The 22,700-nt window shown below is 34.9% G+C and overlaps 1 protein-coding gene across 1 annotated transcript; it reads left to right on the top strand.

Moving 5' to 3' along the window:
* Positions 1-332: 332 nt before the first annotated feature.
* On the top strand, positions 333-21,869 carry LOC149789568 (uncharacterized). Its single transcript, XM_089971582.1, has 6 exons — positions 333-535; positions 4,901-5,039; positions 5,497-5,670; positions 16,600-16,714; positions 17,256-17,368; positions 20,180-21,869. Exons 1-6 carry the CDS (start codon positions 359-361, stop codon positions 20,464-20,466), a joined length of 1,005 nt encoding a protein of 334 aa, XP_089827708.1. The 5' UTR covers positions 333-358; the 3' UTR covers positions 20,467-21,869.
* The last annotated feature ends 831 nt before the right edge of the window (positions 21,870-22,700 follow it).

Genomic DNA, 22,700 nt, shown 5'->3' with positions numbered 1-22,700 from the left:
GACTTATTCAATTTCATGTCTTATGTCAGATGAAAGCGTGTTAACTATTTCACATTTTCATCAAAGTGGCATATTTCTTCTACATTGTTGGAGATTTATCCGTATATTATTTACAATTTCAAATTCTTGGACATACGTTTGTTGCAGATGTAACACAACTAACGATACTCCATCAACAATGAATACATAGTTGTACATATTTTCGCTATGTATCCCTACGGGAATAAAAACGTTCTTGGTGCTCTAATATAGATTATAATCGAGACATTACATTATATTTAAATAAACGTGGTTTATGTTCTTTCTTTCACAGTTAGAAACAGGGAGGATGATCATAGAAGATGACAAGTCACTAAAGATGCCAGCTATAAAGGTTTTTGCGATGGCAATCAATTATCTTAAGAACGAGTTGTTGGGGTCTCTCAGACAGAGTAAATTCCTTCAAACAAAGGTTGACGATATTCACTGGGTGCTTACAGTTCCTGCCGTCTGGACGGATTCTGCACAGCAGTTTATGAGAGATGCAGCAAACGAGGTCATTATTTATTGATTTACGTATTTACGTATTTTATAAGAAAAAGCATAGTACAGACTGCTTTAATAATTTAAGAAATTATGCTAATATGCAGTAAAGATGGTGTTATATATCAATAGTGAGCAAAATATCCAATCGACTCAAAATTCCTATATAGAATGAATCGGATTACTTTTAACAACATGCATCCTGGCATAAACGTCTTTAATATACAAGAAGATAATGTCGTACGCCGGTAAACATAACCGACGGCACCAAAAGTAAGAAAACAGCTTTCAAGTGACTAACTGTAAATAATGTTTAGCAAAAGTAGACTACATTTCTTATAAGGATTCTGGTATGAAGAACCTTTAAATATGCACAATTTATGCCAATCCGCCCTACAATATGATATTTAATTAAAAATATATACACTTTGCCAACCTTGTTCCGTTAATATCCGTTAAAAATGTTATCTAGATTTGTCTAAAAGGACCCTACATATATTTCCAATTTTAATGTGTTTTCATTGTTTGCGTTTTCAACGATATCTATATGCCACATATTGTAGAAGCCCTTATTAAAATTAGAAAACAAATTAAAATATATTTCAAACATAGCAGAGTAATCGTTTGGCTAAATTTGATGGCATTACACTCATTCTAATTTGTCGTAAGTAATGCAAAATTTATGTCATTTAAAAGTTAATGAAATATAACTATTTCGCATTTTTTTAAAATGCCTTGAACATAATTATACAAATTTGACAAACCATGCTCTGAAATGAAGTGCTTTCATAGTTACACAATTTATGTTTGATTTAAAATAATGAAGCTATTATTAAATAATGGATCACTTCGAAGGATTTATTATCAAATTCCGTCGGAAAAAAACTGTTTACATATTCTAACTCGGTCATCATACAAGGCTTATTTTATCAAACGAGAAAGTATAGAGACGAAATTTTCTAAGAAGGAAAACATTTAAAAATTCGTGTTACGACTTTATAGCTGTAAACTAAATAACAGAAAGAAGCAAAACCAATTAATTTTTTAAAGCTTAACAAAGAGTTTAATTATCAATGTTATACAATGAAAATGTGAGAGAAACATACAATATTATTAATTGATTGCGAAATAATCCTGAAAAAGTTCTACTAAAATTCGAAAGAATGAAACGTTCCTAATAAATTTCAGAACGAGCTATATACTGATCCACCAAGAATCATGCCGTTGTCTAAATGACGTTCTTCAGAAAGAACTTATTAGAACAATTCACAGTGTTTTCAAAATAATATTCTAGTTCAATGAACACTTATTGTTTCCACTGAATAATGCAAATACACGTTTTCTTCTGAGGCATTATCTAAATGCAACATAACATATGTCTGCAGATTTGATATTTCAAAAATAACACAAAAATAAAAATAACCGAAATTGCATAGCAGAAGTGTTTTATATACTAGCAAAACGGACAAAAATGCTCTTTGCCGATATTGCATACGTGACAAATGGCAAGTTTCCAACATCGTGCAAGAACTCACACACTTTAAACTATCAGTGGGAGTTAACGTAATTCATCTTATGTACCACATGACCGACCTGACCAGTGAGAAAAAGACCGAATCGTGTCAACAAATTTTCTAATAAAGTTATTACTAGTAGCTAGATAATCTATTAAAGATCCTATCTAATGTTACATCCCACACTAAGACGTTTCTGTCTCAAACAATTCTTAACTCTTATATACCAAAAAAAACATTCTGATTCGGAATGTTTCGTTATCAAAGGATCCTGATGTTTAAACACATGAGATAAATGCTTATCAATTATATCTTCTATTGTTTAAATAACAAAGAACGTACAATATTTATGATATTTGTGTCCTTACTACTAGTAGTTGCGCAACGGCTATAGGCCAATACTATTGTCTTTATCATCCCTACTATGGAATTTTGTTTGTACTTCTGTACGCAGGCGCAGCTGCCACGAAATGTGAACGATGTATGACAATATATGTACTGATTGCACTTACAGTCACATGCTAGAACCGTGGTAGCAACTCCTATTTTTATCTCTAGAAATAGCGCAAGTGATCCGAATGTATCGTGTCGAAATTAGGCAAAGTCACATTCGGTACAATGAGGGACTTTGCTCTGTTGCAATATATGTGATACACTCAAATAGAGGCGAGTAACCAAACCCAACACATTTATGTGTATTCCTAAAACTACTTCTGAGTTTATTTCTGGACTATACAGAAATGGACAAGCAATGTTCTGATAGCAAGCTGTGTTTCCAGAAGGATCAAGGGAGTTAATAATAAGCTAGCGAATGTTACGAAAAGGGCTAAAAGGCACCTGCCGGTGTTCAGGCGCTCACTGTCTGAATGCACCACTGGACGCTTTTCTATATGTGAGCATTCTATGTAATGATAATATGAGGACTGTGCAAAACATTTAATAATAGATTCATTAGCAAATGTAATGCATTGCCATATTCCTAAACTGCAATATTGTGTCTATATTTGAATTATTATTATTACTATTATTATTATTATTATTATTATTATTATTATTATTATTATTGTAATATGTTAATATCTCCCGATTTATTGATAGGAAGGAATATTTCGTGCTATACTTTATCCATGTATTGATTTAAAATTGTGTTTTGTGTCCTGATGCCACATTTGACCATGGATTTTGTATACATGTACAGGATTTCCTCTCATAGTTGTCATCATTGCCATTTAAATTTATTTCAGTATCATGCAATTTTAGCTTTAGTGCACCAATAAATTAGGAGTAGAATAATATGCATATATTCTATGCCATAAAAATTTAACCTAAACCAAATTGATTTTATTACTAGATGACCTTACGCATCGTTTATTTTTTCATAAATCCCCAGCATTACAATTCCTCAAAATTGTATCAAAAAAGTACCTCAGTTACTCAATTGGCCTTGAGAAATCCTAAGTCCCTACATTTTCAGTCCCTTTAAATATGATGAAAAATCCTAGTTCATTTACCCGGTTCTAACATCATTTAGTCATTATTAGAACCAGTGCTAAATCGCCATTTGATTATCCACTTTTGATGTATTTGATACACATTTAAGCGTCACTAATCACATGTTTTACAAAAAGGAAATAAAACAAAATTCAAACAAAGACAAAGTCAATTACGTTTTTCGAAATACCCTAAACGCACTAAATTCCTTTGAGGTGTGTTAAAAGTAAAACTATAGAAAATGGTTAAATAAAGATTTGTAATACATTTTGGCTTTCCCAAATCTATCCAATCCGATCAAGGTTCAATTATTTTGTCTGGAATTTTCGAGCATGTTAAGCATAAATTAAGCATCCAATAATTTACGTCTTCTGCCAGTCGACCTGACATTTTGAAGGTCTTGGAATGATTGCATCAAACTGTGAAGAACATGATTCGGTAATTTTACGTTTATACAGGAACAGATTGGAACGAGGCGTTTATGTTTACTGTTGTTTTCTGTTTGGGAATCAGCTCTCAAATCGTAAGGATTAGTCAGTATTTGAGAGAGAAGGATTGTATTTGAACCAAGTAAAGGTATCTAGAGGTAAAAAAAGGATTCATTTCCAAAATCAAGAATTGAAATGCACAATATGTGGACAAAGGACCTCTTTTGAAACGATTTTGGCATTTTAAACTAAAGGAAAGAGAATGGAAATTTTGGCAGTTGCAAATCCACAATGGACTTTATCAATATAAGGTGAAGTCGTTTGGTATGAAAAACTATCCGTCAGTATTTCATACTTTAATGAACGTGGTTATTTCTAGTGTATATGATTGTCAATTAAAGACCATTCATAATTTTTTTGATAGGCTCAGTGATGCAAAATTGGATAACTGATTTAAGTAAGAGTGAGTTGTGCTGTGATTGTGTCACATTTTTAGGACATATTGTGGAATATGGTCAAGTTCAACCTACATAAGTTAAGGTTAGAACTATCGCTGAATTTACAGTGTCTATTAGTAAAAAGCAACTAGTTCGATTTTTGGGTCTGTCTGGATATTATCTTTTGCGAGATCTATAACAAAATCAATTTTATATATATATATATATATATATATATATATATATATATATATATCTTGCATAGTGAGACATGTACACCTCTTTTAGAATATATGCATAACATTATGGAAACTTAAATGTTGCACGCCATCTTACAAATGTAAACACTAGAATACCCGATATAAAAAAAATCAGCAAGTAGAGAACTCGAACAGAATCCTCGAACTAAGTGACCATTGTGCTGTATTTTCAGTTTAAATATTTGCTGCGTTTTCAGAAGAGCATTATTAAACATTGATACAAAAACAAAATACTTTCTGTTAAACAGGCTGGTATAAATGGAAGTCAGCTGACTATTGCATTGGAACCCAATGCTGCAGCCATGTACCTTAAGATGCTTTCATCGAATCATCTTTATGGCATGGAAAATTTCGATGACACCAAGTATATAGTAATGTATATAAAAGGTAACTTGTATTACGTCTTAAAGTTTTTGGTCTTGTTTGATGCTTTACGGCACAGCAACACAAGTAGTTTATTTAGTACTGAGACATTTGGAGTATGATCTTGAACTATGATCCTACAATAGTTGCAAAATAAGGATGATGAATCAGTTCGAATCAATCATTATGCATCAAGCTGTAAGATACGATAAAGAATGTTATAAATTCCTGCTCATGTGAAACAAAATCGATGAGCTGGTCAAATTTAGCATGTCCTGAATTTGGATCTTTTTCTCCACACTAACTCAAGCAAATAATTATTATGTAAGTGCTTTCTTCACACGTGCTCAAAATAAATTTATTAGATTAACTGTTGAGATTGACATCCAATTTTTTGCTGCAGAATCTACCCATAATTCTGTTTTTCTTTGTTCATTTGAGTACCTCATCATTGTATAAATGAAATAAATTCGTTTTATAGATGAAACTGCAGACATTAGCGTTTACGAGAAGCAAGATGATGAAACCACCAAAGAGGTATACAAAGTGTGCTGTGGACCGTGGGGTTACACTAATATTGATGAGGAATTTACTAAAATGATCATCCATATTCTAGGTGCCCCGACGTTCAGCGAGTTTTGTGAAGAAAAGAAGAGTGAGTACCAGATAATGTTATCAAACCTCAAACAGAGAACATTTGATGTTACAACGGACACGATAGTGTTTATGTATTTCTAACGAAGGTTCCTGAAAAAATATATCGAAGAAAATACGAGAAGAGCATAAGTGAAGCGATTAAACAATCTCAGTTTAGTGGGAAAATTGCATATCTTGGTTCAGGGATAAGTATTGCCGCTGACCTGTTTCAGGGACTTCTCCAAAACTCTATCAGCACAATCACTGAACATCTTAAGGATTTTCTTGCAAAACCATGTGTGACGGGAACTTCAACATTGCTAATGGTGGGCGAATTCGCTGAATGTAAGTTTTTGCAAGAAGCCGTAAGGAAGACTTTCCCGAATGTGCTGATACCCAACGAAGCAGTGTTAGTTGTTGTTAAGGGCGCTGTTTTACTTGGGAACACATTAGGCAGAGCATGTAAGTACAGTGTTCCATTTTAACCACACGTTAATAACAACTAAATGATAACAACATTTGATACGTCTCGTTTACTATATAAAACAGAAATACCAACTCTCTGAATTTCAGAAAACTCAATTTAGATTTGAGAGAAAAAGATATAGCGAGAGACATATAAGTGAATGATAAAACACATCAGAATTCTTCTCATTTAAAGTCTCACGTGGCTGGTCACGATGAATCTTTTCTTGATAAGAGATATTTATCAACATCATCGAAAAAAAGATATCAGTGGGTCACTATATTGCCCACTTCCCGAAGAAATGAATCTCGTATTCGAAGAGAAAAAAATAATAGATCGTCAGTAAAACAGCAAATTATCTTATAAATCAGAAAACATGACACGATCGACTGATTTACATTAGGTTTACATTCTAGGACTTCCGATAGAAGAATAGCTTTTCCCGATACAATGTGAAAACAGACTAAATGGCATCATTTGTTTTAAAGTTTCATTAAGTCATCAATATAGCTGATTCTCCTTTGACTATAATCGCTGTGTCTCTCTTGTCTGTGTATTATTTGTCCTACACTAACAAGCAATTTACCATGCTCTGATTTCAATTTTTGTCCTAAATGATATAAAACGAACGTATAGCTCTGACTCGACAGGTCTATATTTCATGAAACTGCGTTCCTATGCATGTAACTGTCAGGACTCAATTACATTAATCTAAATAATATAAAAAGAAGGAAAAACCAGAAACTGTAGTAAAATTCAACAAATAATTTATTTGTCAGGTACACAAAGTGAAAATAGAAAAAGAACTTGCAGTATTGCGAAGTAAAATTATATTAATTGAAAAGGTTGCATTAAATATCCTAAAGTATAGTGAGTTTCGAATGATTTTCAGGTCTTGAATATATTGTTTTAAGAATGACCGTGAATGGGACGACGTACCAGCATTTTTGAGGTATCACAATTATATAATCCATAATGTCTTTTAATGCGTTAAAAAGAATGAATAGTGATTTAGGCCAAAGAGACAATTAGCAATTTTGTAAATCCAAAGAACAATTTAAATAAATAATGTTTACTTTTTCTCAATTATATAGAGACTGTCACCAGTATTATGATACAGCAAACATGGACTCAGGTCATTTCTAATGGAAATTTTGCATTAAATTCCTAAACAAGGTCAAGTCTATTTACTTTCATTATTGTAAATGACCTGACAAACACCATGTAGACGACCTTGTTTCTGATGTCCTAAACTCAAATCCAAGTAAACATATTGCTTATAAAGTATCATTATCCTAAACTAAAATCTACATTCATTTAAAGAAATTAGCTATGCCATATGTTGTTTACAAATGACCCAACAATCATATTTCTTATCGGTTTATTCATTTTACATGCTAGAGAATCTGTAACATTGTTTGCTGGACTATTTTAGGAACATAGACTCGTAACAGTATATGTGATATGATCTGCAGTATTTAAAAACATCACTTTTAATTTTTGGCCAAAAGAAGTGGTTCAAAACGATGTGATCAGTCTCATTAATCCCTATATGACCTGCCTAAGGAGTTTCATTGGTCAGACTAAAAATTTTCTGTCTCTACGATTTTGGAACTACAGTTTGATAGTTCACTGAACACTCGTCACAGCAGGTACCTCAGGAGGTCTTTATTTTCTCATAAGAATCCTATATTTAATCAAATAATGAACATTTACTTCCGTGTCCCTTTGAAACGAACAGGAGATCTCATGATTTTTTTCCTGTTCGGCGACAAGTGATTGTCGCGTGTCACCCTCATTAGAATAAAGAGAATGAGTAGTTCAAGAACTTTCTTTGTCATAGCTGTAGTAAATAAAGAACTTGGGTATAAATAAGGGAATTCTTGTTCAATAAAATCGACGTTCTGATCCAATCAAGTCTTGTCAGTTACAAGTGGATTAACAGCAAACTTATCTCGAGCTAGGTCATTGCCTAGTAATAAATGAATGTCCTCAATGGTAAATAAAACACTGTTCCGACTGTCACTGGTCCTGAGACTAAGTCCGATGACAACTTTACGCAATGGAGATAAACATGAACTAAGCCGCAATCTACTCTCTGAATACGAATACACTTTGATTAGAAGAAAGTCTTCTCAGAAAAAAAAACAAAGTACATGATAATAAAAGACTCTGAGAAGATCCTGTGCCCCTTAAAAAATTTTAATAGGGATATGATAGGCTGAATCACTGATGAGTGATATATAACCCATTTAAATGAATGGTTCATAATTCTCCATAACAAAGTCGGACTGGGGTTTATTTGCCCCACCAAATGTATTGCTTTCAACATGTGACCATGGCATTGACCTCTTAGAAATAGGAGCATTTGTAATAGGGCTGTCTTGATTATGTTGCTTATTCTTCGATTTGTAGCAATCAGAAATAACGTGTCCTTTCTTCTTGCAATAGGTACGCTTTGTAAGAGATAAGGATTTCTGATCAATGTTATCAGAAACATGATTTCTAAAAGTTGTGCCAGATTAAAATTTGAAAGGGCTCATATTAGGTTGAAATATATTTTGTTTGCCAGACGACGGCGGAGTGGAATACTTTCTTACAAAAGAAACTTTATGGGCTAAGGAATACGCGTCAGCAGTACGTGCAGCATTTTTCAAGGTTTCGACCTTATGCTCATCATGATAAGTCTTAATGTCATTATGGACGCAATTATTGAACTCTTTTAAGTAATACGAGTTGTCTTAGATTTTCGTAATCTTGATCAACATTCTTTGCTAAACACAACACATCAAATGACTGCTCTGTTTCTATTGCGAATTCGAGGTTGTCCAGTTTCTTTTTTATAATTCCTGAATTTTCGCCGATAAGCGTCTGGGACTAATCATAACCCTTTAAGATGCATTCCTTAACCAGATTATAGTCAGCCCACAGACAGGGAATCATAGCAGTCTCGGGCTTTGCCCAAATGTGCACTTTGTAATAATAGCGTCCAAAGCTCAATTGTCCATTTCGAATTTTCAGCAATTCTTTTCAAAATGAGGAAAATACTAGTCTACTTCTATTTCTCTGAAAGGGATACCAACCTAATATTCTTGGTAACATCAAATCTTGAATTTGTATGTAAAGTGGGAAGGTGCATTTCACTTGCCAGCTCTAATTCTTTTAATTTAAATTGATGTTTTATTTCTTTCTTCACTCGTTATCTCTGCAATTATGTCTTTCTTTTCTTTTTGCATTTGCATTTTTATTTGTCTCTCTTTCCACCTTGACCAAATATATTTGCATTTGCTTCTCTCTCTCTCCTCTTTCTCCAACAGCATTAGTTTTTCTTCTTTCTGCAACTGCATTTGCTTTACTCTCTCTTCCGTCTCCAACTGCATTGTCCTCTCTCTCTCTTTCCTCCTCCCCCTGCGGGTCCGGGGTTGTAGAATTGGCCCGACGTGCCTCGCTACGTGTCGTAAAAGGCGACTAAGTAGAGGCAACCTGTTTGCCGTGGGTTGCGTCCCGTGTCGGAGGAGGAAAGGATCCTGGTAGTTGAGCAGAGGCTTTCCCTGCAACACACTACTTTGGCCTCTACTTCTCTTAGACGGGTGGTCGGGATGGGCCCGGTTCCGACAAATCGGCTGGTCACGCCGAGCCCTAGGAGGACTTTATTTACTCTCTCACCTTCTTTATCTGTCTCCTTGTATCTCTCTTGATACCACCGTTGCCCCTAAATTCTCTTCCTTTATCTTTCCCTTTTCCAAGTCTTAGAAGTCTTCCTAGAAGGCGGTGGCTTAACGGGTCAATCGGGGGGTAATTTTACCGACCTTAGAAATTGGCAACTTCAGGGTCATTCAAAGGTAATTTTATCAACTGAGTATGGCATCTGTGTATCCCTGACACTTGAAAAGTGTCCCCTTGTTGGGCTCCTTGGTGGGTGGGGAGCACGGGTGCTGAATTTTTATTCAAGCCAAAATGGAAAATCAAAAAAATCAAAATAAGCGTACCAAAACGGGAACTGACTCAGATGATGAACCATGTAGTGTGGAATCGTTTCCTCGCTTCATGGTCATCAAATCAAAAGATGAAACGAAACCCCTAGCCGCACTATCGCCATTTATAATCGAAAAGACTATACTTGGATTAGTCGGTAAACCAAAAAGCGTTAAAAAGATTAAATCAGGTGGTCTGCTTGTGGAGTGCGAACGTAAAGCACACACTGAGAACATTCAAAAAATTAAGGTATTTCATGACATCCCAGTGACTTGTTTCGCACACACATCTCTAAATACATCAAAAGGCGTCATTCGTTGCCGTGACTTGGCTGGAGTCAGCGACAAAGACATCGTAGAGGGGATGAAAAGTGAAGGTGTCACTGCAGTTCGTAGGATTCGTATCAAACGAAACAACGATCTGCAAGACACCAACACCATTATACTCACCTTCAACAGACCAACGGTACCTAAAGTTGTCAAAGTTGGGTTCTTACAAGTTAGGGTTGAGGTATACATACCAAATCCCCTCCGATGTTACAAATGTCAAAAATACGGTCATCATGAAGACCGCTGTTCCAGAAACCAAGTATGTGGACGATGTGGAGACCCTTCTCATCGGGAATCTGAGTGCAAAGCCACTCCGCATTGCGTCAACTGCGGCAAGGAACACCATGCAAATTCAAAAGATTGCGATATATGGAAACAGGAGAAGGAAATCCAAAGGATCAAATACACATCCAACATCCCGTATCCAGAGGCCAGGAAGCTTGTACAAAATAGAACATCACTCCCCGGCCCATCCTTCTCAACCATAGTAAAGAGCAATCAAAAAGCAACGAAAGACGCCCAAACCCAAACAGACCCACCTGAATCCCCTTCCGTCTCGAACATATCGCATTACAAACCCCCAAAAAACTCAACATCGACGCAAACAACGTTCAACAATCCTCCACCATCAAAATCACCAAACAGTAAGAAAAAGTCGACAGGAAATAGGCAGCAAAAAGGGTCTGATGACCCAATAAAACTGCACAATAGGTTTGGAGACTTTGAGGATATGGATGCAGAAGAATCTGCTCCATGTCCTCAAGGTGGCTCCAGACCTAACAACAAAAAATTCACCCCCGTACTTCCTCCAGATAAATAACCAAAGACATTGCCTCCGCGAAAGGTCTAACCTAGCTCCAGAATCTTCAATATAAACGTGTAATGAAGAACACCATCATACAATGGAACTGTAGAGGACTTAAAGCCAACTACAATGATATTCTTTTGCTCTTAAACGAACGTGATCCTGCAGTACTATGTCTTCAGGAAACATTTTTGAAAGATATAGATAACATCACACTTAAAAACTACTCCCTGTTTAACAGCTACTCTCATAATGTTGACAGAGCCTCAGGAGGAGTCTCTGTTATTGTGAACAACAGAGCCCCTCATAGCGTCATCCCTCTAAACACAAATTTACAAGCCACTGCTGTGAGCGTCACTCTGCATCGGGTGATTACCTTTTGTTCTATCTACATACCACCAAACACCAATTTAGTAACAAATGAATTAGACGACCTTGTTCAACAACTCCCCGCACCCTTTATTCTACTCGGTGATTTTAATGCCCATAACATTTTATGGGGTTCAAATCACATAAGTGACAGAGGTCACAAAATAGAAGACTTCATTTCCAGACACGATTTGTGTCTATATAATACCAAATCACCGACATATTTACACCCAGGAACTGGTACATACACGTGTATTAATTTGACAATTTGTACCCCATCGCTGCTTTTGGACTATGAATGGAAGGTTGCTGATGACCTTCACAGCAGTGATCACTTTCCAATCTCTCTTAACAATACCAACGCTACAAATGACGAAGCAGTTCCACATTGGAATTTAAAGAAGGCCGACTGGGCCAAATTTGAAACACTTTGTACAACTAGACTTAATAGGGATACTGTCTTAAACGACAATAACCCTTTTCAATATTTTACTTCTGTTTTAATCGACAATGCAGAAGAATCCATTCCCAAGTCTTCACCAAACGGTAAAAAACTCTCAAAACCGTGGTTCACAAAAGAATGTAAAGAGGCCATTAGACAACGCCGAGAAGCACTGAAAAATTTTAATAATCGTCCAACACCCGAAAATTTAACTAAGTACCGTATTGTTCGGGCCAATGCTCGCCGTACGATTAAACAAAGTAAAAGAACATCATGGAAAAAATATGTTTCAACTCTAAACTCTCGTTCCTCTATAAAGAAAGTTTGGGACACGATCCGCAAAATCAATGGAAATAGGAAATACAATTCCTTTCGACATCTCAAAGTAAACAACAAGAATATCAATTCCAAACATGACATTGTTAACATACTTGCTGATAGCTTCTCAAAAAATTCCTCATCCTCTAATTACTCAGAAGCATTCAGAAGATTAAAAACTCACAAAGAAAAGACACGGTTGAAATTCACATCGAATAACTCAGAAAGTTATAATCAACCGTTTACAATGTATGAGCTGAAGGAATCTCTGAATAAGGCCCACGATACATCCACTGGGCCTGACGAAATACATTACCAGTTTTTGAAACACCTCCCAGAACCTTCATTAACAGCCCTTCTAGAAATTTTCAACAATTTATGGATTACTGGTAATGTACCTAAAATCTGGAAAGAGGCAACAGTAATACCAGTTCCCAAACCTGGTAAAGATAGCGCAGATCCTAACAGCTATCGACCAATTGCACTCACAAGCTGTGTGTGCAAAACAATGGAACGAATGATCAATTCTCGGCTTGTCTGGTACTTGGAAACTAATAATTTAATATCTCCTTTCCAAAGTGGCTTTCGATATGGCCGGAGCACCAACGATCATCTGGTTAGACTAGAAACATTTATTCGAGATGCATTTATCAAGAAAGAACACTTAGTAGCGGTTTTCTTTGATTTAGAAAAGGCCTATGACACGACATGGAAGTACGGGATACTAAATGACCTGCACGATCTAGGTCTAAAAGGCCGTCTGCCCTCTTTCATATCCAACTTTCTCTCCGACAGAGAATTCAAAGTACGAGTGGGCTCTACCCTCTCAGATCTGCACGAGCAAGAGATGGGTGTGCCCCAGGGCAGTATTTTATATGTGACGCTCTTTAACATCAAAATTAATAGCATCACCAAGTGTTTGACTCCTGGTGTGGATTGTTCGTTATACGTTGATGATTTTCTAATATGTTATCGGTCAAAGCACATGCATACAATTGAAAGACAACTGCAGCAAAATATAAACAAAATTCAAAATTGGGCCAATGCAAACGGTTTCAAATTCTCGAAATCAAAAACGGTATGCATGCATTTCTGTCAGTTACGAAAACATCACGATGAACCGAACCTCACGCTGGATGGAACACCTATTCCAGTTGTTGAGGAAACAAAATTTTTGGGTATTATCTTTGACAGAAGACTGACTTTTATTCCACACCTAAAACACTTGAAAGCCAAATGCTTAAAAGCACTTGACCTACTTAAAGTAGTAGCGCACACTGACTGGGGTGCTGATAGAAAAGTCATCCTGAATTTATATAGAACGTTTATTTGCTCCAAACTAGACTATGGTTGCGTTGTGTATGGTTCAGCCCGAAAGTCATATCTTAAAATGTTTGATCCAATTCATCATCAGGGAATAAGACTGGCTCTGGGAGCATTTAAAACATCCCCGTGTGAAAGCCTTCTAGCTGAGGCGAATGAACCACCGTTATCGCATCGCAGACAAATGCTTTCCGCACAGTATGCTCTGAAATTAAAATCAAACCCTCTAAATCCTGCTTTTTCGGCTGTTTTTCAACCCAAATACAAAACTTTATACGAAAATAAACCAAACGTCATACCTTCCTTTGGCATTAGAATATCATCCAGCCTTGACACTACAAATATAGATCTTTCTAAAATTCAGAAAACGTCCATCTCCGAAACACCACCCTGGCTAATTAAACAAACAAAAGTTCTTTTCACGCTACACGATGGCAAAAAATCCGAAACAAACCCTTCTGTCTTCCACAACTCTTACCATGAACTCCTCACCGAATTTAAAAACTACACCAGAATTTATGCGGATGGATCAAAGGATGAGGAAAAGGCTGCTGCAGCCTTTGTTTGTGGAAATCACACAACGCAAGTTCGTTTACCAAACGGAGCATCAATTTTTACAGCCGAAATCAGAGCAATAGACCTTGCTCTGCAACATATAGAAAAGAAACACATTTTAAACAGTATCATCTTCTCAGACTCGCTATCAGTACTCCAGTCACTACACAATAGAAAACTGGAGAACCCATTATTAAAAAACATACTCGTAAAAAATACCGAGCTGAGTGTCTCCCACAATATAATATACTGTTGGTTACCTAGCCACATTGGTATTAAAGGTAACGAAGAAGCAGATCGCGCTGCTAAAATGGCCCTTACTCAAGAACCATCTGATTTTAAAATACCATATACTGATTTTAAACCTTGTATCAGAAAGTTCTTTCGTCAGAAGTGGCAGGCATCATGGAATGATGCTGTAAATAACAAACTTCATGCCATCAAGCCAACTCTAGGAGAGTGGACTCCTTCCTACAGAACCATTCGTAGGGAGGAGATAATCATTGCAAGAATCCGAATTGGTCATACTTATATCACCCACACCCACATACTAAAAGGTGAAGACCCTCCAGAGTGCGTTTCTTGCAATGAACCATTCACTGTCAAGCACTTTATGATAGAGTGCTTTGACCTACAACTTACGCGCGATCGTTATTACATTGTGCATGACATGAAAGAACTTTTTGATACTATAAACATCACTCGTATTATAGAGTTCCTAAAAGCCGTAAATATTTACTCTAAACTCTGACTTTTATGCTATCACCTTGTGCAGTTTTATGCAATATACATATACCGTCCCATTTTAATAACTATTCATCATTTTTACATCTCCCGTTGATCGGGAAGCTTTATTTTGCACCGTTATCATCTTACCGTTTTTTAATTTCAACCATTTGTTCTTTTATATCGCTGGTCGATATAGGACCTTTTATACGTTTTAAAAGATTATAGAAATAACACTTTGTTTGGCGCTAAATAGCCTAACAGAGCTGATGCGCCGTTAAAAAACAAACAATCAAACAATCAATCAAACTCTCTTTCCTCCTGATCTAATTGTATTTGTTTCACCTTTTTATCTTTATGAAGTTATATCTTTCTTAACCCTAATTGTATTTTAATATTAATTCATTTGTTTTGATGTTAGAGTCTGATGCAGACTTACAGATCAAAACCAAAGCACTTTTATCAAAAACATTCTTTTCCACCAAATATTGGACCTAACTACTTTGTATTTCTTGTTTCGTTAAAAACGCTTTTGCCTCGAAAGATCATATTTTTGGCAAGTTAAAGTAATATATGTTGTTTTCAAACAGTCTAACTGCTAGTGAGTAGTACTGGAAGTAAAGATCACCACGTTTGATGACATTGTAAAAAGCTTACTAATTTCACTAAAGATTTCTAAATTGTGAAATAATACTTCGGATTTTAAAATTCCGAAAGTAGAGGGACTTAAATTAAATAACAAAGTTTTCTGAAATATTTTAGCAAACTGGGTATTCCAAGGACGAGGGCAGAGTTTTCCAATTTTATGTTACGTGTCTATGCTCTTGAAAATGTTAACAAATATTTTATTTCCTTAAAAAAAAATGAGAAAAAGGAACTTACGTTAATGCGAATTACATCCAAAAACAATCCATGAATTAAAGACACGAGTCCAGGTCCTAGTAATACAACGTCCTGAATAGGATCCAAAATTGAAGGCGATGACGTGTCTGTTATAGCCTGCAAAGTAATTATGTGTAAACAGTCTCTTGTAGAATCGCAGACATATTATTCCAGGCTTGAATTCAATATAAACTCCAGTAAATGTCTTTATCCAAGAATTTTTCAGAGGTCGTTTCTATTTTCAGAGAAAATGACCACTTGAACTAAATAATTTGAAGAAAAATAAAATTCATCCAAAAAAAGTCATAACACAACTTAGAGTGCTAGATGTTAAAGCACGACTGGCAAAATCCACACAGTCGCAAGATAATATAGTTATCTGCTGGACCCCATGTCACAATTTGTGTTTTCTAAAAAGAACCATTACCTAATGTAAAATAGCCTTCTAGAATGATTTAATGAGCCTTGTTTTTATGTACAACTCAATAGCCCATCAAATTCACTACGGAATCTCCAAAACCTTGACCCTGATCATCCTAAGTACGCCTTGTTTACCTGAGTAATAATCCTGATAATAAGTTCGTTCACAAGAGAATAATGAAGCCATTATTTGTTGTTTTATAAATGAAAAAAATATAATCAGGTCAAGCAGAAATGAACTTAATTTTAGACATGGTCGAGTCTAGCAAACAATGTTACATTGAAATAACATGTAATGAAACATTTGAAACTAACAGACAAAGAGTTAAATTATATAGCAAAAGAAGATGAAAATGCAGTTTCATCTGACGACATGGCCAGCCAGTCATCATCTTCAAATAATAAGGAGCAAAGCGATCGTCATGATGTAGGAATGAATTTGATATCGAAACGGTATGAAAACGTCTTGTTTGACATAATAATGATTTTTGTTTAAAGTTCACTTGAATTGTTTTGGGGAATACACATCAATTATGTAACAAAATATCATGTCCAACTTCATCTGAGAGCAAGTCAAAGATTGTGTTTAATATATCAGAATTTGTAGAATATTGTCTAAGGAGTTTCGAATATGGAAGTCGGGAAATAAATAAGAAAAATCAGTTAAATGGACCTTCTTATCAAAATGTAATTTGATATAGGGCGCATTCAGTTTTTTCTTGGTAGAAAATCGTGTTGATCAATCTGCAGGAAAATATCTGGTATTAATGTGTTCACAGAACAATGTGTGTATAATCATTATTCTTAAATTATAAATCAATAAGTACGTAAAGTACATATACAAAAGTGCTCCAATGACGACAAAAATCACCGTACTTAAGTTGAACTTGCCCTCACGTTATCTGAGTAAGGCTGACTGCACCCGTTAAACATATTTCTGGTTTCATGTTGTATTTCCTAGTCGAAGTAAAGTGAATGACTACTCCATTTCCAGTTTGAGCGAAGAGTCAGCAAAAGTTGCGAGCAATGGTTGTGTGGAAAGAAAACTAGAAGTACAGGATCAAGCACTGGAAGTAAAACTGGAAAATCAGATGAAATTGACAGCGGGTAAGACATTTTACATTAGGTTCGATAAGTTATACCACTTTTCTGGACGTAGGCGATAATAATGAAATGTACTCTTGTAATGTAAAAGAAAAAAACTGAAAATAGAAGACCTAAAAAATCAGCAGCATGCATATTCTGAATTCTTAATCGAACCGGGAATTGTCAAGGTACAAAACTGGCTACAACATAACCATTATATTAACCATGATAGCCATCAAACAGCCCCCACCTCGGGAACTTGTTATGCCATTCTTCGTTCCACATTGGAAAATAATGAGATAATGAGTGCGTTTTGGGGACAATTTAAACGATGTTTTCTATACTTATTTCAGTTTCCGTGAAGAAATATAATCACCTGAAACTAATCTCTTCTTTCAAATAATCAAGTTTTATTTACATATATGATTTGTACGTTGGGTGCATTCATGACTTGCTATTGTTAAATCATAAGAAGTTATTGGCGACATGAATCAAAATTAAAGGACACAGAGCATATCCGCTGTTCCTATGTTATTACAGTAATCGGCTCAATAAGCTCACCCTGATTCACTTTTCTTAAATATACCTCACATTCATGGTCCGGTCATACAGATATACGTGACTTATGTTCTATCTTTAGTTCAATCATATCTGGATATTCCTGCATGTGGACCAATAATTTAAATCACTTGATGGTTTTGAGATGGTTTCCATTTGTTATCAAATGAAGTTTGTGCTACTGATAAAAATAATACACGTTGTGATCTTGCTAAGGTTAGTAAGATCTATAGACTAACTGTCCTTTGAGGTCAATTCTGTACGTAAATGGAGATAAGACTCATTCGAATAAAAATCTTTTTAAGATGAATTCGACATAGTAGTTCCTAGAAATATATTAGTAATAAAAATATAAATTCTCACCTAGCATGTCAAAAAAAGAGGTCTAAAAATAATTGTGAAAAAATGTTTGATTGTGGAAACAAAATCAAATAGAATCATTGTGGGTATATGTACTTTTAAAATCCACAATTATATTATGTTCTCTCAACAGCATATTAAAATGGAAACGTGAAATTATTAAAAACATTGCTGCAAATGATATTGAATATACGCATCTCTATGACATGTTGTTATTGAGCTAGAGTTTAACGCCATTTTTCAGCACAAGATAGGCTATATATGGCGGCCAGTATAACTGGTGGAGGAAGAACCCTGGAAAACCCAGGAAAGAACCACCGACCCAAGAGAAGCTACTGGCAGGCTTTCCCACATACCCACGCTAGCCGAGCCTTGGGCTCGAACCCACGCAGACAAAGGTGAAATGGCAGTGATCCGGAACGGTGAGCGCTTTAGACCGCTCGGCCACTCGGAGCCCCCATCTCATCTCTATGACATCTCACTATATCTATCAGAACATGATTCAATATCCCTTACTTACCTACCCGAAATATTTCCTTAAGTAGTGCTTACGAATCATTGACGTTTGTATTGTTTTGGAATGAGTGGTCCAATTAGTGTATTTTCCATAATAACTTTCCAGAATATCCTTAAAGTATTCGTTGTTACAATTGATTGATTTATATTTGTTTTTTTATTTAAACAACATTTAATGAAAAACTAATTTATTGTATATGTTATAAGCTGATGAAGTGAATCACCCAAGGCTAACTACTACATACACAGCGAGAGAACACCATCTATATAAACTTATATAATCATGACACTACAACACATAGATGCATTTCATTATTAACTTATAATTGATAGCAAAGATATGCAAAGTTTTCTGACACATATACATTGCAATATAGGCTTGGCAACTACAGATCGTACAGCAGAGCTTAGTATATGTTCCTGTTTTTCATTAACTGTTTACGTCAGCGTCTAGAAATATAACTAAAATTACCAAACTCGTTTTGTGCAGGGCTACTTTAAACAAAATTCGTTCTGAGATATAGCGCAAAGCTATCATACTGAAAACGTGTCATCAGTGTGCATGCTATTCGCCATATTCAAGTCCAATTTTGAGAAGTTCACTATTGATGCAACACTGATCCTCAGGGAACGGTCGCGTGCCACATTTAGCACACATAATGTACCTCGTCTTTCAACTTTTACTTAACTTGTCAAAGTCGATAGCAAAAACATTAACCAACGAAATATTTGTATAAATAGAAATATAAAGTATTACAGACTAAACACTATTGAATAACAATAATAATAATCATAATAATACATATACTACTACTTCTAATAATAATAGGATAATTATGATGATGAAGAATATAATAAAAAATATATTGCACGAGAACTATTATTCAACAACATTATAAATGATTGTTGAATATCTTGTCTGAGGTATGCTATTTGTGAATGTGTGAAAGGTAAATCATCGTTATGTTCATTGATTTAATTTAATACATATATTTATTTTCAATATCCACATCTAAGCTCCTAAAATAACATTGCATCAGTCATAAAGTACATTTGTATTTATTAATCAAGTCCAGTGTTATGACATTGCTCATCTGAAATATAGTATATGACAAGCTTAACATTAAAGTCTTTGATGGTACACTAAATACGTATATTGATATAGGCATTGCAACAGAAAGATAATTGTTTTGACGTCATATGTCATTTACCATGATTTTCCGATTTTAGCCTGCCCCGTGGACATACGTTTGAAAGGGTAATGAATATTTATGGATAGTTAATACAGAGAAAGAATGCGTTGTATTATTTTTCAGATGTTTATGATATAACTATGTTCCAAGTTCGACAAACCTTATAAAATCGGTTCCAAATTCATTTCCTTGTGTTTATATTTAGATGTTGAAAGACCTCCGTCTGATGAGGAATTGTTCACTCTGTCAAGAAAACTGGATAAATGTCAGAAGGAATGGTGGCTGTTGGCAAAATTGTTAGGATTGTCTGATGACAGTATTGACGAAATGGAGCGTAGTGGAGGACATATTGTAAGGCAGTACTATAAGATGCTAACGGCTTGGAAAAGACAAAACACCGAACTAGAAAAATGTTCGATTAAATATCTACTTAAAATATGTAATGAAGCCGGAATCGATCGACAACTAACAATGGACGCATTCAAAAAATAGTGCATAAACTAATTACCGTTAATTCCGATTCAGAGAAACATAAATTATATTCGTACAATTTAATTTTTTCAGATATTATAGGTCGATGTATCTCAGTACTTATTTAAAGTAAGACTAACTTGTTTTTAATGAAACGATTCTCCAGGAGCATACACATATGTATGCATGTTTGTATATAAGGGAACTATTTCATACAGACATCATATTATATATGTCATACTGTATTCAAGTAATACATTGACAAGAAACTACATATTCAGAAGCATACGAATACAAACACAGGTTAGATTGGCAACAACATTTTAGAAGCAGTTTACAATTGGCTAATATCAATTGTTTTATGTTTACAAATATCATATCCAATTTGTTGCAAAATAAGTCTTACTGTGACTCATTCCATAGAGGAGGAACCAACAGAAGAGACAGAGTCTAAATAACATTATGTTGCTTGACACCACGAGCACACTGTACACTAAAACCGCACGATGACATGAATGTTTGTTGTACGCATATATTGTAGATACGGTGTCATTAGAAAAAATAGTATTTTTCCTCTGACTTTAGATTCAACTTGCTTTGCTTAATTCATTTTTATATTAATTGTTTCTATGCAATCAAGTTTAAATACACCTGTTCTCATTACTGCATACTTCAGCTGCTTTTGTTTCAAAGCTGCTGTTTTGAAACATTTCATTTGAACATTAGTATTATACATTTTTGCCTCGTAAAAACTATATTTTGCAAATTTGAATGCAGAAGAATACTAAAACATAAGAACAGCTGTGTGTAAAATAACAGTTACAACATTCTATTTATGCTCATCCCATTCATGATTCTCTAGGCACGGATTTTAGTATGGTTTATAACACTGTCTTTTGCAAAGGCTGTCTAAAGAAAAATAGATTTATAGTAATTGTTAGATGGTACAACAGAGAAGTCTCTTCAGCGTGCATGTCAAGAAAAGTAAAGGTTTTGACTTTGTTCAGTGTCATGCTTTTAAATCATATAGTTAGTACAAAGCTAGAGTATTATACATTTGCCTGATACAATATCCACTTTCTGTATAAAACATATCACTAAAATTAAAATTATTGTGTTTTCGTTCTCCGAATCAGGAATATTTTTTATTTTGCTGCCCATTCAGCTTTTTGTTCAAATTTGCATGTTCGTTATTGCTTGCTTCATTGTATGCACATATAAGGAATTTGCTCCGGTCACCGAAGTACATCTGATTCGACGTAGGACTGACATTACTTTACATAGGTATTGAATGATGCCCTTTTTAGTAGCAGACTGGGACCTTTCTGATGAAAAATAACTCAGGCGGTTGAGTAAATATATCTCTTACATTATACATTAAGTCTGTGTACAAATGTAATAAGTTAATAAAGACTAAACCTCTTGTTTGACATTGCAAATATAATTTAAATAAAGATGTCATATACCTGGTAATAATTAATATCTTGTTTCTGTCATGACATTCCTATATAATAATCTGTTTAATAATTGATATCACTATGATTGAAATAAAATTTCCGTCTTGACTTTTAAAAAAAAAACTTTTAATAAATATTATATTCATAAAACAATGTGATTATTTAGACAAAGAAAGAGAAAAAGTAAGAAACAGAAAGAGAGAACGTTAACAATTGTACAATAACCGGGAAGTATTTTGCAGTGCCCTCAATGACTTAAGTTAAAAAATGCGAAGAAAATCACTGAACTACGATGCAATAATACCGAATATCCAAGGTGGTAAACTATGCAAACGAATAAGAGAGCGTTCGGAAAGTGCTGTCCGTTTGATCTACACAATACTTTACGTGCCATGTGTTGTTTGCTGCAATTTTTCTGCATTGTTCGATATATCTTTTTGTGTTCACCACCTTCGACGAATAACATTGGCTTGTTTAGCATACTCTATAGATCTACGTCGAACGAATTTTATCAGAGCTTGGCGAGGTTAATCTTGATCGAGACTATTAATGAAATAGCTAGAGACATGTGTACGTACTCGCCTCTTAATAAATACAAGTTATTGGAACACTCAGTCCGACTGTCACACAACGGTACAATTTGAAGTCAAATAAATTGCAATTCCGCCCGGATAGTATCTAATGTATGATAAATCAATTTGTATAATGTATCGACTGATATATCTTTCAACTGAACTCTGCAGGAATTTTTTCCGCTTGTCACCCCAAATCTTCAAACGTTTCTCATATCGCCTCACT

Source organism: Sinohyriopsis cumingii, chromosome 10, assembly GCF_028554795.1.
Source record: "Sinohyriopsis cumingii isolate HCF-2022 chromosome 10, ASM2855479v2, whole genome shotgun sequence".
Lineage (NCBI taxonomy): Eukaryota > Metazoa > Mollusca > Bivalvia > Unionida > Unionidae > Sinohyriopsis > Sinohyriopsis cumingii.
This window is presented reverse-complemented; position numbering and strand designations above follow the sequence as displayed.

Coding starts and splice junctions, on each gene's coding strand:
- LOC149789568 (XM_089971582.1), top strand. CDS start 359: ATGCCAGCTATAAAGGTTTTTGCGATGGCAATCAATTATCTTAAGAAC. Junction 5,040..5,496: donor TATAGTAATGTATATAAAAG/GTAACTTGTATT, acceptor TTCGTTTTATAG/ATGAAACTGCAGACATTAGC. Junction 16,715..17,255: donor ATGAATTTGATATCGAAACG/GTATGAAAACGT, acceptor CTCCATTTCCAG/TTTGAGCGAAGAGTCAGCAA.